General features: G+C 30.8%; 2 protein-coding genes across 2 annotated transcripts; both read left to right on the forward strand.

The window, feature by feature from the left end:
• Positions 1-330: 330 nt before the first annotated feature.
• LOC100249900 (protein NUCLEAR FUSION DEFECTIVE 4) lies at positions 331-2,279 on the forward strand. Its single transcript, XM_002273067.5, has one exon. The coding sequence runs from the start codon at positions 383-385 to the stop codon at positions 2,180-2,182; it is 1,800 nt and encodes a 599-aa protein (XP_002273103.2). The 5' UTR covers positions 331-382; the 3' UTR covers positions 2,183-2,279.
• Positions 2,280-5,537: 3,258 nt separating this feature from the next.
• Positions 5,538-7,211, forward strand: LOC109122756 (uncharacterized). Its single transcript, XM_019220463.1, has 3 exons — positions 5,538-5,865; positions 6,357-6,418; positions 6,591-7,211. Exons 1-3 carry the CDS (start codon positions 5,538-5,540, stop codon positions 7,209-7,211), a joined length of 1,011 nt encoding a protein of 336 aa, XP_019076008.1.
• The last annotated feature ends 5,512 nt before the right edge of the window (positions 7,212-12,723 follow it).

The raw sequence follows: 12,723 nt of genomic DNA on the forward strand, positions 1-12,723 counted from the left end.
TAATATATGCATAATTTTTTAAATATTTATTTTTATTATATTTAATAAATATATAGATTATAAAAAAAAGACAAAATTATGTTTTTATATTTTGGTAATAAATTAAATCAAATATAAAAATGAAATAATTATAATTTATTTACTTAATAATAAAAATTCGAAAAAGGTAAAATATTTAGGAATATCGGTTGAAATAGGAAAAATCGAAAAATTGATAAAATATCAATAAAATATTAATGGATATATCTTCCCGTTGTATCCAGGGTGATAGGATGTGACATTTTAATCCTTGCTTATAACCAAAGTTAATACATACTCCTTACCACTTCAATCATTCCAAACAGATTCCTGCTTTCTCTTCTCTATTCACAGAGAGGGGAAAATGGCTACTGTGGCACCAACAAGCTGTGCCAGTGGGGGTGGCATAGAGGGCTGCAGCAGGGCATCCCGTTTTGCAGTTCATGTGATTAAAGGGCGGTGGTTCAGCGTTTGTGCCTCGTTCCTGGTCATGATTGGACCTGGTTCAACTTATCTTTTCGGAATCTACTCCCAAGAAATAAAGTCTGCTCTTGGTTACGATCAAACAACGTTAAATCTCCTAGGCTTCTTCAAAGATATGGGAACAAACATTGGTGTCCCTGCTGGCCTTGTTGCTGAGGTAACACCCACATGGTTCGTGCTTTTGCTCGGATCTGCCTTGAATTTATGGGGCTACCTGATGATTTGGCTGGCCGTCACCGCCAGAATTGCCAGGCCAAAAGTGTGGCACATGTGTGTGTACAATTTCGTTGGATCCAATTCTCAGAACTTTGCAAACACTGGAGCTCTTGTCACCTGTGTCAAGAACTTCCCGGAGAGTCGCGGCATCATGATAGGCCTATTGAAGGGGTTTGTGGGGCTTGGGGGAGCCATCATGACTCAATTTTACTTTGCCATCTATGGTGATGACTCTAAAGCACTCATACTCATGGTTGGATGGTTTCCAGCTGCCTTGTGCGTGATATTCGTGTACACTATTCGAACTATGAAGGTGGTTAGGCAACCCAATGAGGTTAAAATGTTTTATCAGTTCCTCTATGTATCCATTGTGCTGGCTTTGTTTCTCATGGTAATGACTATAGTTCAGAAACAAATTGTTTTCCCCCGAGCGGCTTATGCTGGAAGTGTCACGGTGGTTTGTGTTCTTCTCTTTCTCCCTTTTGTTATTGCCATTAGAGAGGAGTTAACCTTCTGGAACCTCGAGAGACAGCATGACAATTCTCCCACTGAGGTAACCGTTGAGAAACCGCAGGAAGAGGAATCAAAACCAGTGGCATTGCCTCCAGTTTCATCCACACAGGAGGAGGAAAAGCCCAATTCATCATCATTTTTTGCAAATGTTTTCAAGAAACCACCTAGAGGAGAAGATTACACAATCTTACAAGCACTCCTAAGCATTGACATGTTGACTCTATTTCTTGCAACAATGTGCGGACTGGGTTCAAGCTTGACGGCCATAGACAACTTGGGTCAAATTGGTGGGGCACTGGGCTACCCAACTCGAACCATAAGCTCTTTTGTGTCACTAGTAAGCATATGGAATTACTTCGGGAGAGTCTTCTCCGGGTTCGTATCAGAGATCCTAATAGCAAAATGGAAAGTTCCTCGGCCCCTTATGCTCACTCTAACCCTTGTCTTGTTATGCGTTGGCCACCTAATGATTGCCTTCCCTGCCCCTGGCTCGATCTATGTGGCATCAGTGTTCATAGGATTCGCGTACGGCGCACAATTGACACTGATTTTCGCCATCATTTCCGAGCTCTTTGGTCTAAAGTACTATGCCACGTTGTTCAATTGTGGACAACTGGCGACCCCCATTGGGACATATGTACTAAATGTGAAGGTCACTGGAATGTTTTACGATCAGGAGGCTCTAAAGGAGCTCGCAAAGAAGGGTATGACTAGATCATCAGTGAAGGAACTAATTTGCATTGGAGTTCAGTGTTACAAGAAATCCTTTATAATCTTGGCTGCTGGCACCCTATTTGGAGCCGCCGTTTCAATGATTTTGGTTATCAGAACCCAAGAGTTTTACAGAGGCGACATATATAAGAAGTTCAGGGAGCAAGCCGATGCGTCCCAGACAGAGATGGCTTTGTCACCTAGCAACAAGAGTGCGGCAAGACTAGGAAGTCTTCAGTAGCATACGACTGTCTCTTCCATTTGTTGACGTGATTTTGAAAGTAGCTGTACTGTTTTCCAAATAAAAAAGTTGTCTCATAAATTAAAATTAAAAGTCTATTGGAAATATGTAAGGATCCGCTCCCAATGGTGCCCAAACGACCCTTCATCCATGTAGACACAACATTCTCCTTGTAGCATTTGAGATTACGGGGCCAAACAAATAACATCCCCTACAAGATCAAATACACCCACATTGGGGTCAATGTTAAAGATCAACTTTGATACTATTTATAATAATTCGTTTCCAATTATGTAGATATTATCCACTTTAAGCCCAAAAAGACCTTCACGGCTTTAAAATGCATTTACATAATTAAGAAAAGTCCATTCAACATGGAATATCACAAATTCACATTTGAGTTATGGTAGTATTTCACTTTGAAATATTAATTAATAGTTGGTTTTTAAACAAAGAAACTAATAACTTTGCTGATGGTAATTAATAGTCAAAATCATGGTATATTTTGGAATGATTAAAAGTTAGGCCCAAAGAAAGTAAAGAAAAGTGTTCCAAACAACCTTGCATGATTGAAGGTAGGTATTGTGTTTATGGGGTCACATTTTTTTATTTTTAAAAATATTCTTTTAAAAAAATATTTTAAAAAATATAATTAATTAAAAAATAAATATAAAAAATATGACATTTTTCATCATTTTTTTTATACTTTTGTATTAAACTTGTCTTTGTTGGAGGAGAATTCACTTTTTATATTCAACTTCCATCTTTTAAAAAGACGAGTTGATTTTCAAAAGTATTGTTTTTTTAAAATATGATCTGTATTTGAAATTCGAAATTATCATAATTTTATAATTATTTTGGATCAAAAGTAGGATCTGACGTTTTCAATGAGCATCGTAGTGACCTTTTTGTATTAGATGCCACATGTTCTTCTCACATGGATGATCAAAGCTGATTTATTTAATTTCCTCTCCATGTGAAAGCCTGCTGCCTTTCTCGATTCCATCGCATGTTCACAGGACAGATTAAGAAAATGGAAAATCATAGAGTACAGGTCAACCCGCCAAACTTGAATTCTTAAAGAAAATTGGTTAAATCTTACTCTGTATGACTATATAAACATGCCAAAGAATGACACCAAAAGTATAAAAAGAATAAGGGAGAATTACCTTAAGGTAAGGCTGGGGAAAAAATGACCAATGAGGGTGGGTAAATTTGATAATTATTGTAAAGAGTAGGGTAAAATTATGATAATTCCTCAAAAGGCCTTATTTTGTTTAAATGTCAATACTACCCTTAATAAGTGAAAAGCAAGTAAAGTGAAAAGCAACAAAAAATAAAAAAGAGTTTATTTTCCCTTTCTTTAACCTACCTGGAGCCGAGTTGTAGAAGAAAAAGGGGAAAGGAAAAAGGTGCGCACTTTAGGTCATTCTCTGCAACCGATACACAAAACTTGTTTTTTTTTGTGAATCTAGCAAGAAATCCATTAAAGGTCAGTTTTTTTTTTAATACAAAAAAAACGTCAGTTTATGGAAAAATAAATAAATAATTTAAAAATCGGATTGAATGAAGGAAAAGTTAATAATTTTAACAATGTAGTTGTAAGATATTAGATCTGAAATATTGAATGAGGTTTTGAGAAAGAAATTACATTTTTTTTAAATGTTATTTAAATTTATTATTTTGAATTTTTTTATATTATTTAGGTCATATTGAAGATGTGTTTTTATTTTTAATTTATTTTCTGGGTGGGTTGTTTGATATGATTATTATTGATTTCCATTGAAAAGGTTTGCACTTTAGTTTTGTTGTTAAGACTTTTTGACATGATTGAAGAAAAAATGTTCTCAGTTGTTTCATGCTTGTTTGAGACCACTTTGTTTGTGTATTTATAAACATATTTGGATTGTCATTGAAAACTGAAATCCCCTTTGTACGAGACCACTTTGTCTTTTATTATGAATTTGTTAAAGAGTTAAGATCACTATATTTTTGTTATAAATTTGTTACCTTTTTGTATAAGTATTATTTTGGTATGATGAGTCGAATGCCTAGTAGTTTGAAGGTTGTGTAAAAGAACCATTATTTCAGTTATAAAGTATAAGTACAATACAAATGCAATATAGTTACAATGAAAAAATATTAACATTATGATACATTACAATATACCAAAATGACAAAATATTGAATTATTTTTTACTGAATTGACATTTCTAGGCTATCATGTTGTATTCCTATCATAAAGCATCCTTGCAAGCCAAAATTATAAAAAAAAAACAACAAAAAAATACACTATTGTAATTTCAATACATGAAGTTGTTGATGATAATCCAATGATGGATAAAAAAAATCTATAAAATTAATTTTTTTTATATAAAAATATAAAGGTATAATAAAAATACAATACAATTACAATACAAATACAATAACATTACAACACATTACGATAAGGTAAAATTTTGAAAATGTCAAATTTCTTATGAAACTGGGCAATTATGGGTTCTTTGGCATATCCCTAACATGTATAATATACAACAAATATTGTTATTTATTATATAAAATATGTCTCTCAATTGATTATAATTTTCATTTGTTTATTTTGTATTCGTTGTAAAATTTTCATTGATTGTAATATTGTAAAATAGTTGTTGATGATAATCCAATGATGGATAAAAAAAAAATTCTATAAAATTAATTTTTTTTATATAAAAATATAGAGGTATAATAAAAATACATTACAATTACAATACAAATACAATAACATTACGATACATTACGATAAGGTAAAATTTTGAAAATGTCAAATTTCTTATGAAACTGAGCAATTATGGGTTCTTTGGTATATCCCTAACATGTATAATATACAACAAATATTGTTATTTATTATATAAAATATGTCTCTCAATTGATTATAATTTTCATTTGTTTATTTTGTATTCGTTGTAAAATTTTCATTGATTGTAATATTGTGAAATAGTTGTTGATGATAATCCAATGATGGATAAAAAAAAAATCTATAAAATTAATTTTTTTTTATATAAAAATATAGAGGTATAATAAAAATACATTACAATTACAATACAAATACAATAACATTACGATACATTACGATAAGGTAAAACTTTGGAAATGTCAAATTTCTTATGAAACTGGGCAATTATGGGTTCTTTGGCATATCCCTAACATGTATAATATACAACAAATATTGTTATTTATTATATAAAATATGTCTCTCAATTGATTATAATTTTCATTTGTTTATTTTGTATTCGTTGTAAAATTTTCATTGATTGTAATATTGTGAAATAGATTGATTTGATTGTCGGTGAAAGAAGACGTACTTCTGAATTGGTAAATGGACTTGGACAATTCCATTTATGGCTACCTTCATGAAGGAGGGGAGATTGTACCTAAGGAGGATAAACAAATACAATACAAGGGTGGACAACAAAAAGGCATGTACATTGGACAAAGGATGTCATATGCTGAATTTGTTTCAAAGGCATGTGAACGGTTGGATATTAATTCAAATGGATATACATTTCATTACACCCTTGAGCTTGATCCATTTGCACTTCAACAGTTGGATGATGATGAGGACTTGCATATGATGTTATCCCATAGTTATGATTATGCTCGTATTTATGTATTAAAACGGACTCGAAGAGTAGAAGTTGAAGGAGGTATAGTCAATGTGCAAAATGATTATTGGTAAGTGATATATCTTGTATTAGTTGTCATTAATTCCATAATGCAAAGTGCTTTTAATATTAATTAACTGAGTGTGCTATAATATGCAGTCACAATAGCATGGAGGAAACACACAATTCAGTTGCATCATGTCAAGCAAACAATGAGTCTAATTTAGGACTTTCTCAAGGCTTCATGTCCAGATGTGCAGAAACTGAAGTTATGCCACATGATTTAAGTCTTTGTCCTCAACCTATTATTGGGAGTGGGCATAGTTTTCCTAATGCAGATGAATTTAGAAATGCATTATATACGATGTCATTAGTTGGTAGATTTCAATACAAATTCAAAAAGAACTCTCCAAAGCGAATATCTGTGTGTTGTTTAGTGGATGGGTGCCCTTGGAGAATAACTGCTAATTCAGTAGGCACAACCAAAATTTTGAAGGTTAACATCTTCATTGATGTACACAATCATTGTGCAGATGTTGAGTGTTCAAGCCAACCTTCAATACGGGGAAGGAGAGGTGCTCGTGTCATAGAGCAAGTAATAAGGGCAACCCCTCAGTATTTGCCCCGTCAAATTTGCAAAGACTTCAGGAGTCGGTATGGTGTTTCATTGAGTTATAAGCAAAGCTTGGACATACAAAGAAATGACAAAAGAGAGAATATATGGTCTTCCAAAAAACTCATATATGTTGTTGCCATGGTTATGTCAGAGATTGGTAGACATTAATCCAGGGACGATTGCTGAATATAGCACACAAGATGGGCATTTTTGGCAATTGTTCATTGCACATTCTTTTTCAATTCAAGGGTTTTTAATGGGTTGTCGACCTGTTATTGCAATTGACTCAACTCATTTGAGTGGACTGTATAGGGGCTCTTTATTTTCTGCAACAACTTATGATGTTGATGATGGCATGTTCCCAATTGCATTTGGTGTTGTAAGTTCAGAAAACTATGAGGATTGGCTATGGTTTTTGCAGAAATTGAAGGGCATACTTCAAGATAAAGAGGTAGTCATAATATCAGATAGGCATCAAGCAATCCTTCGTAGTGTTTCTCAACTTTTTGGAGTAGAAAATCATGCATATTGTTATCGTCATGTGAAAGAGAATTTTAGTAGCTATGTGACGAAACATAGTATGAAGGGAAAAAAATGTAAAATGGATGCATTGTTGCTACTTGATAATGTTGCGTATGCTAGGTTGGATGATGATTATGTTGTAGCCATGGAAAAATTAAAGACATATAACAGTGACCTAGCGAAGTGGGTTGAAGAGAACAGTCCACAACATTGGGCAATGTCAAAGTTTGCCAAAAAAACGATGGGATAAGATGACAACTAATCTCGCTGAATCATTCAATGCTTGGCTGAAGGAGGAACGTCATTACACAATTTTCAACTTAGTAATGACACATATGGATAAGTTTGCTCATCTAGCATGTGATCATATGGGTTCTACAGAAAATTGGAAAGTTGCAATTGGCCCAAAGACCGAGGAAAAGTTGTTGGAAAACATTATAAAGAGTGGGTCATTGCCTGTATATCCCTATGTTGGTGGTGTGTTTAAGGTATTCAATATGAAAGTATATGTAGACGTGAATTTGAGAGAGCGTACATGTACTTGTAAGGCTTGGAAAATGGCCGGAATACCTTGTGAGCATGCATGTGCAGCAATACGCTAGATGAAACAAGATGTTTATGAATATGTTGACTCATATTTCAAACTTCCAATGCAAGAGTTGATATATTCTGGACACTTCAATTCAATTCCAAATCACAATATGCCTATAGTTGATGCTGATGGATGTGTTCGTGATGCTCAAGGTCGCTTATATCCTTCGCTTAAACCTCCATCCTCAAAACGACCACCTGGAAGGCCTCAACACCGTCGAATAGAGTCGCAATTTAGTTCAAAAAGGCTTATCTTCTGTTCACGATGTCAAGTTGCAGGCCATAATCGAGCTTCATGCAAAAATCCATTACCCGCTCCATGATTCTAGTGTTATGCTTGTTTGGTGACATGCTACTTTTTATCTTATTTTGATTGTGATGATATTTGTGGTTTATGAAATTAGAATCTGTAAGAATTTGTTTTGGAACTTACTTATTTACTTGATTGTCATGACAAAGATGTTTGTATTACATATGCCACTATTTTAGACTTATGATCTTATCATTATTTAGGGTGGTTTGTAACCATGTTTTTAATGTTATTTTGAAGATCATTATTGACTTTGTACATGTTCATTACATTTGTTTAACTTGTTTTCCATTGAAATACAGGTTACATCATGGCATCTTCAAGTGCTTCATTTAGAAATATAAGAGGTAATACTAGAAATGGTAAATATCTACTTTATCATAACTGTATGTGTAAATGTTCACCCAGACAGAGGGCGGTTGTTAGAATCTCTGAATCAAAGGATAACCCAAATAGGTTATATTATTGTTGTCAATATGCAAATACTAGAGATGACTGTCATTTCTTTAAATGGGCATTCCCGGAAGGAAATGGTGATGGCAACACCTACCAAGAACCAGAAGAGGTTGTTCAAAGAAGAATGTATGGTGTGGATGAAGATTTTAAACATATTTTAACAAGAATTGAGTTCATGCAGAAAGTAATTGTAGTAGGACTACTTTTATTTTTTGTTCTATGTTTGAAAATTGCTTAATCATACACTTACTTCATGTCTATTAAGTTTTGGATTATATATGTAATGCTTAATTGTATTGTACTTTGATGTATTTGTATTTGGAGTTATTTGTAATAGGTTATTTATCTCCATTATGTGGACTTGTATTAGATTTTTAATTATAATAGTTCACAGTTTTGCCTACATTTTTAATTACATTTACAACATAAATTCACTAACATTACGATAAAAAAACACTAACTGTATGATAAATTACAACATAAACTAACAATGCAATCTTTTGACTAAATAAAGTCCAATTTCTTGGGTTGATTACCAATTTCTTATATATAATGGTTCAATAATTTATTTTTATTTTTTTTGTAACCTCAAATTAGTTTGGGAAATGATGAGTTGATAGTGCAATGCCTACAGTTATCAATGTATTGCTGTGAACTCCACTTTGTCCGGCTCTCGTGGAGCCATTTTTATTGTTGATTTGTCAGTTCATTGATGGGTATAACTAGAACTAATTTATGGGCTTAATTTCTGGGAACAAGCATAGTATAAAAATGCAGGTGCATAGGTATAATTTTGGGACTGTTGGGGAAAGAAAAGATAGAGATCTCCGAAAAAAGGGATAAGATTTTGTTTTGATTTTATAAAACAGTTTTTAAAAGTAATTTTTGAAAAATCATTATGTTTTATAAAATAAAAATCACTTTGAAACTTAAAATATTTTAAACTTATTTTCTATATTTTTAAATGGATTTTAAAAATAACTTTTATATATAATGATTTACTTTTAATTATTCTTTATATTTATACCATTATTTTTCAAGAATATATATTTTTTCTTTTTAAGAACAAAAAAAAAACCTTTTTTTAGTTATTTGAAATTTATTTTTAAAAAACATAAAATTATTTTTTAAAATAGTTATCAAACAAAGTTTAAGACCTTATTTGATATTTATTTTTGAAAATAATTTTTAAAAACAATTTTTTATAATAATTTTTTGAAAACTATTATCTATTATTTTATAAAACAAATATTTGTTTGTTTCTTTGTTTTTGAATGTATTTTAAAAATAATTTGTATATGTTATGTTTTATTTTTGATTTTTTTTATATTTGTATAATTATTTTTTAAAACAATTATGACAAGAGTAAGTAAAAATTAATTAAAAAATATTTTTTTTAAATACTTTATTTTTTCCTTTTAATTTTTTTTCTATTATCTTAATTTCAGATATATATATATTTTCAAGAGAATAAAAATTAGTTTAAAAAATATTAACCAAACTGAACTTAAATTATTTTTCCTCTACTAAGATAATTAAAAGACCCATCAAAACAAGTGAGTAATGGGTATTTTGGATCGTCCAACTTATTATTATAAGATTTATTTAGAAAGATTTATGGTGGCACTAGTATCTCTTCTCTTTAGTACAACAGCATGGGTTTTATTATAAGCTTCAGCAAGGATATTCAAAAGTTGGTACAGATTTCTTTCAATCAATTTGTGTGTGCGTGTGAATAAATTGACCATGGCTGGTTCAATAGTCAAATTGAGGGTAAATTAGTCTAATAAAAATATAAGGCCTTCAGAAGAATTATCAAATTTACCCACCCTCATTGGTCATTTTTTCCTCAGCCTACCCTTAAAGGTAATTCTCCCAAAGAATAAAAGCATCGTACAAGGTGAGAAATTTGTATATGTGGCATGTTATAATTGGTTCTAATTTCTTATATGTATTTGATACCGGACAGTATGAAAATTTGTTATTTATTTATTTATTTATTAAAATCATGAAATTGATTTTGTGGTACAATAAGCCTCCAGTGACATCGCAGTTAGACCAATTTTGATTTGCACCATGTTATGACAATGCTAAGGGTTGACTAGACTTGATGATCAATCGGGCAGATAATCCATGATACCCACCAACCGGTTTACCTAATCAGGTCTTGATATCATTCCATTAATTTTATTTTTAGTTAAAAAAAAATGGTCAAATTTTATCTTATCTGTTATTATTATATTTAATTAGACCTCTTCACTTTTTAAAATAATATTAAATATATATTTATAATATCGCGTTGATATTATAATTTGATTTTGATTAAATTAGTGGTCCAATCAAGTATCCATGCTCCAACAACTTTTCTTAATATAATATTTTTAAAAATAAAAAATAATTAAAATTATGCATATTTTTAAAAAATCCCAATAGAAATTTTGATTTAATAAATGTGGTATAATTTATCGTATTTATTATTTAGTAATGTTTAGTAATTTACTATAAGTGTGACTAAATTTTTAGTTTACTTTTAACTAAAATTTGAAGTTAAAATCATAATTTGAAGGAATTATTTTAATATTGTAAAAAGCTTCATGAGACAAACAAATTTCATCCATAAATAAAAATAAAATTTCATAAAAAATAATATCATTTTTAATTACTTTCACATAATGCATTTCTCTCGTTCAACTAAGAAAGGTTTGCCTTATATTTCCACATCTAAAATCCAACTGTGTCATCGACGCTAATACCAACTAAACCATTATAGCAAGAAAAAGTTTGATATGAAGAGCAAGAGACAAAAATATCATTTGATTCATCAATCCTCAAAAAATAAAATAAGCAAAGTTTCATCCACACCCGAATAAACGGAGTTTCCTTAAAAAATTTGCTAATGGAGGATGACCTCATAGGAATAAGACATAAAGCAAAAGAGAGCAAAAAATAAAAATAAATAAAAAAATTCTTTCATGTACAATCCTACATAATCTCAAATGTTATTAGTTTTGATACATATACCAAATTATATTTATTATAAAGCTTGCCTATTATAATAGGTCAAAAAGTATCAATAATGTATGTCCTACATTCATTTGGGTCAATACTCCTAATGAATTAAAGACCATATCAAGATGATGTCTATAGTAGTCATGCATCCAAGACCCCTAATACAAATAGATGCATGGCATGTTCCATACGTAATACTTGAAATAAGGCTTTCTTATTATAATATATCAAAAGGTACTATTTAATAATGTCCGTCTAACAGCCCCCAAAACCTCCGTGAGCATTTAAATATTTGTCCTACATTCATTTGTGATAGTATTCCTAATGGATTAAGTTCATGTCAATATGCTTGTCTTTAGTAGTTACGTATTCAAGACTCCTAACACAAATAGATCTTCATTCTATTTCTCCAAGCAAAGCTCTTCATATCGCGATGCCTATTATGTCGCATTAACCTTTAATAAGTGGAGACAGACTAAAACATCCATAGCAATTTATAAATATTAAAAATATATTTTAAAGTTTAAGAGTGATGAGTTTGATTTATAAAATGAAACATGCTATTAAAGTTTGTGCTTTATATATATATATATATATATATATATAAACACACAATGTAAAAACTTTTTTCTCACAAAGGGTAGATAAGAAAGTATTAAAGAATTTCAAGCTTAGTAACAAGTTAAACTCACAATACAAAGTAAAATGTAGAATGAATTTGAAGGTGCACACAAAGATTTGTAAGTGAGAAATCAATGCACTTCGAAGAAAGTTTTGAATGACTGGAAGAATGTTTTTTCAATTAAATATAGTTGTTCTCTTATCAATAAATGTTCTAAAATACTTTAATTGATATGTTTTTAGTTTAAGGACCTTAAAAGTCACAAAAAGCCCTTGATTGGTTAAGCAACTAGTTCATTAGTCATTAAGTATTTAATACTCTACATATAATGGTTAAGGCTCATAATCTCAATCATTAAAGCAATTGACTTGATCAACCCTCAATCGATCAAGGCTACCCTTCAACCGACTATACCATAACTATTGGAAGAGAGAGAAAAAACAAGAAGCCTTTTTATTTGTTGACCCAATTAACTTAATTGATTCCTAATCCTCTAGACCGATTATAATAAAAAGTGGATAAATGGCTTGACTTAAGGTCTTAATTCTCAAACAACTTAGGTAAACCTTCTTAAAACCTTTCAGAGTGAGTTTAAAAGGATTTAGCTTGAAGTTTTATTTGAGAATAAGAATTCATCAATTTATTTGATAAAAAAAATATCTTTTTAAGTGAGATGATGAATACAAATCTTTAAATGCATTAAAAACCATTTAAACTTAAATATATTGATAAATACCATCTTACAACTTTTCTTAGGTCACTATAAGTCTTCAA

The sequence above is a fragment of the Vitis vinifera genome, chromosome 6, assembly GCF_030704535.1.
Source record: "Vitis vinifera cultivar Pinot Noir 40024 chromosome 6, ASM3070453v1".
NCBI classification, from domain to species: Eukaryota; Viridiplantae; Streptophyta; class Magnoliopsida; order Vitales; family Vitaceae; genus Vitis; species Vitis vinifera.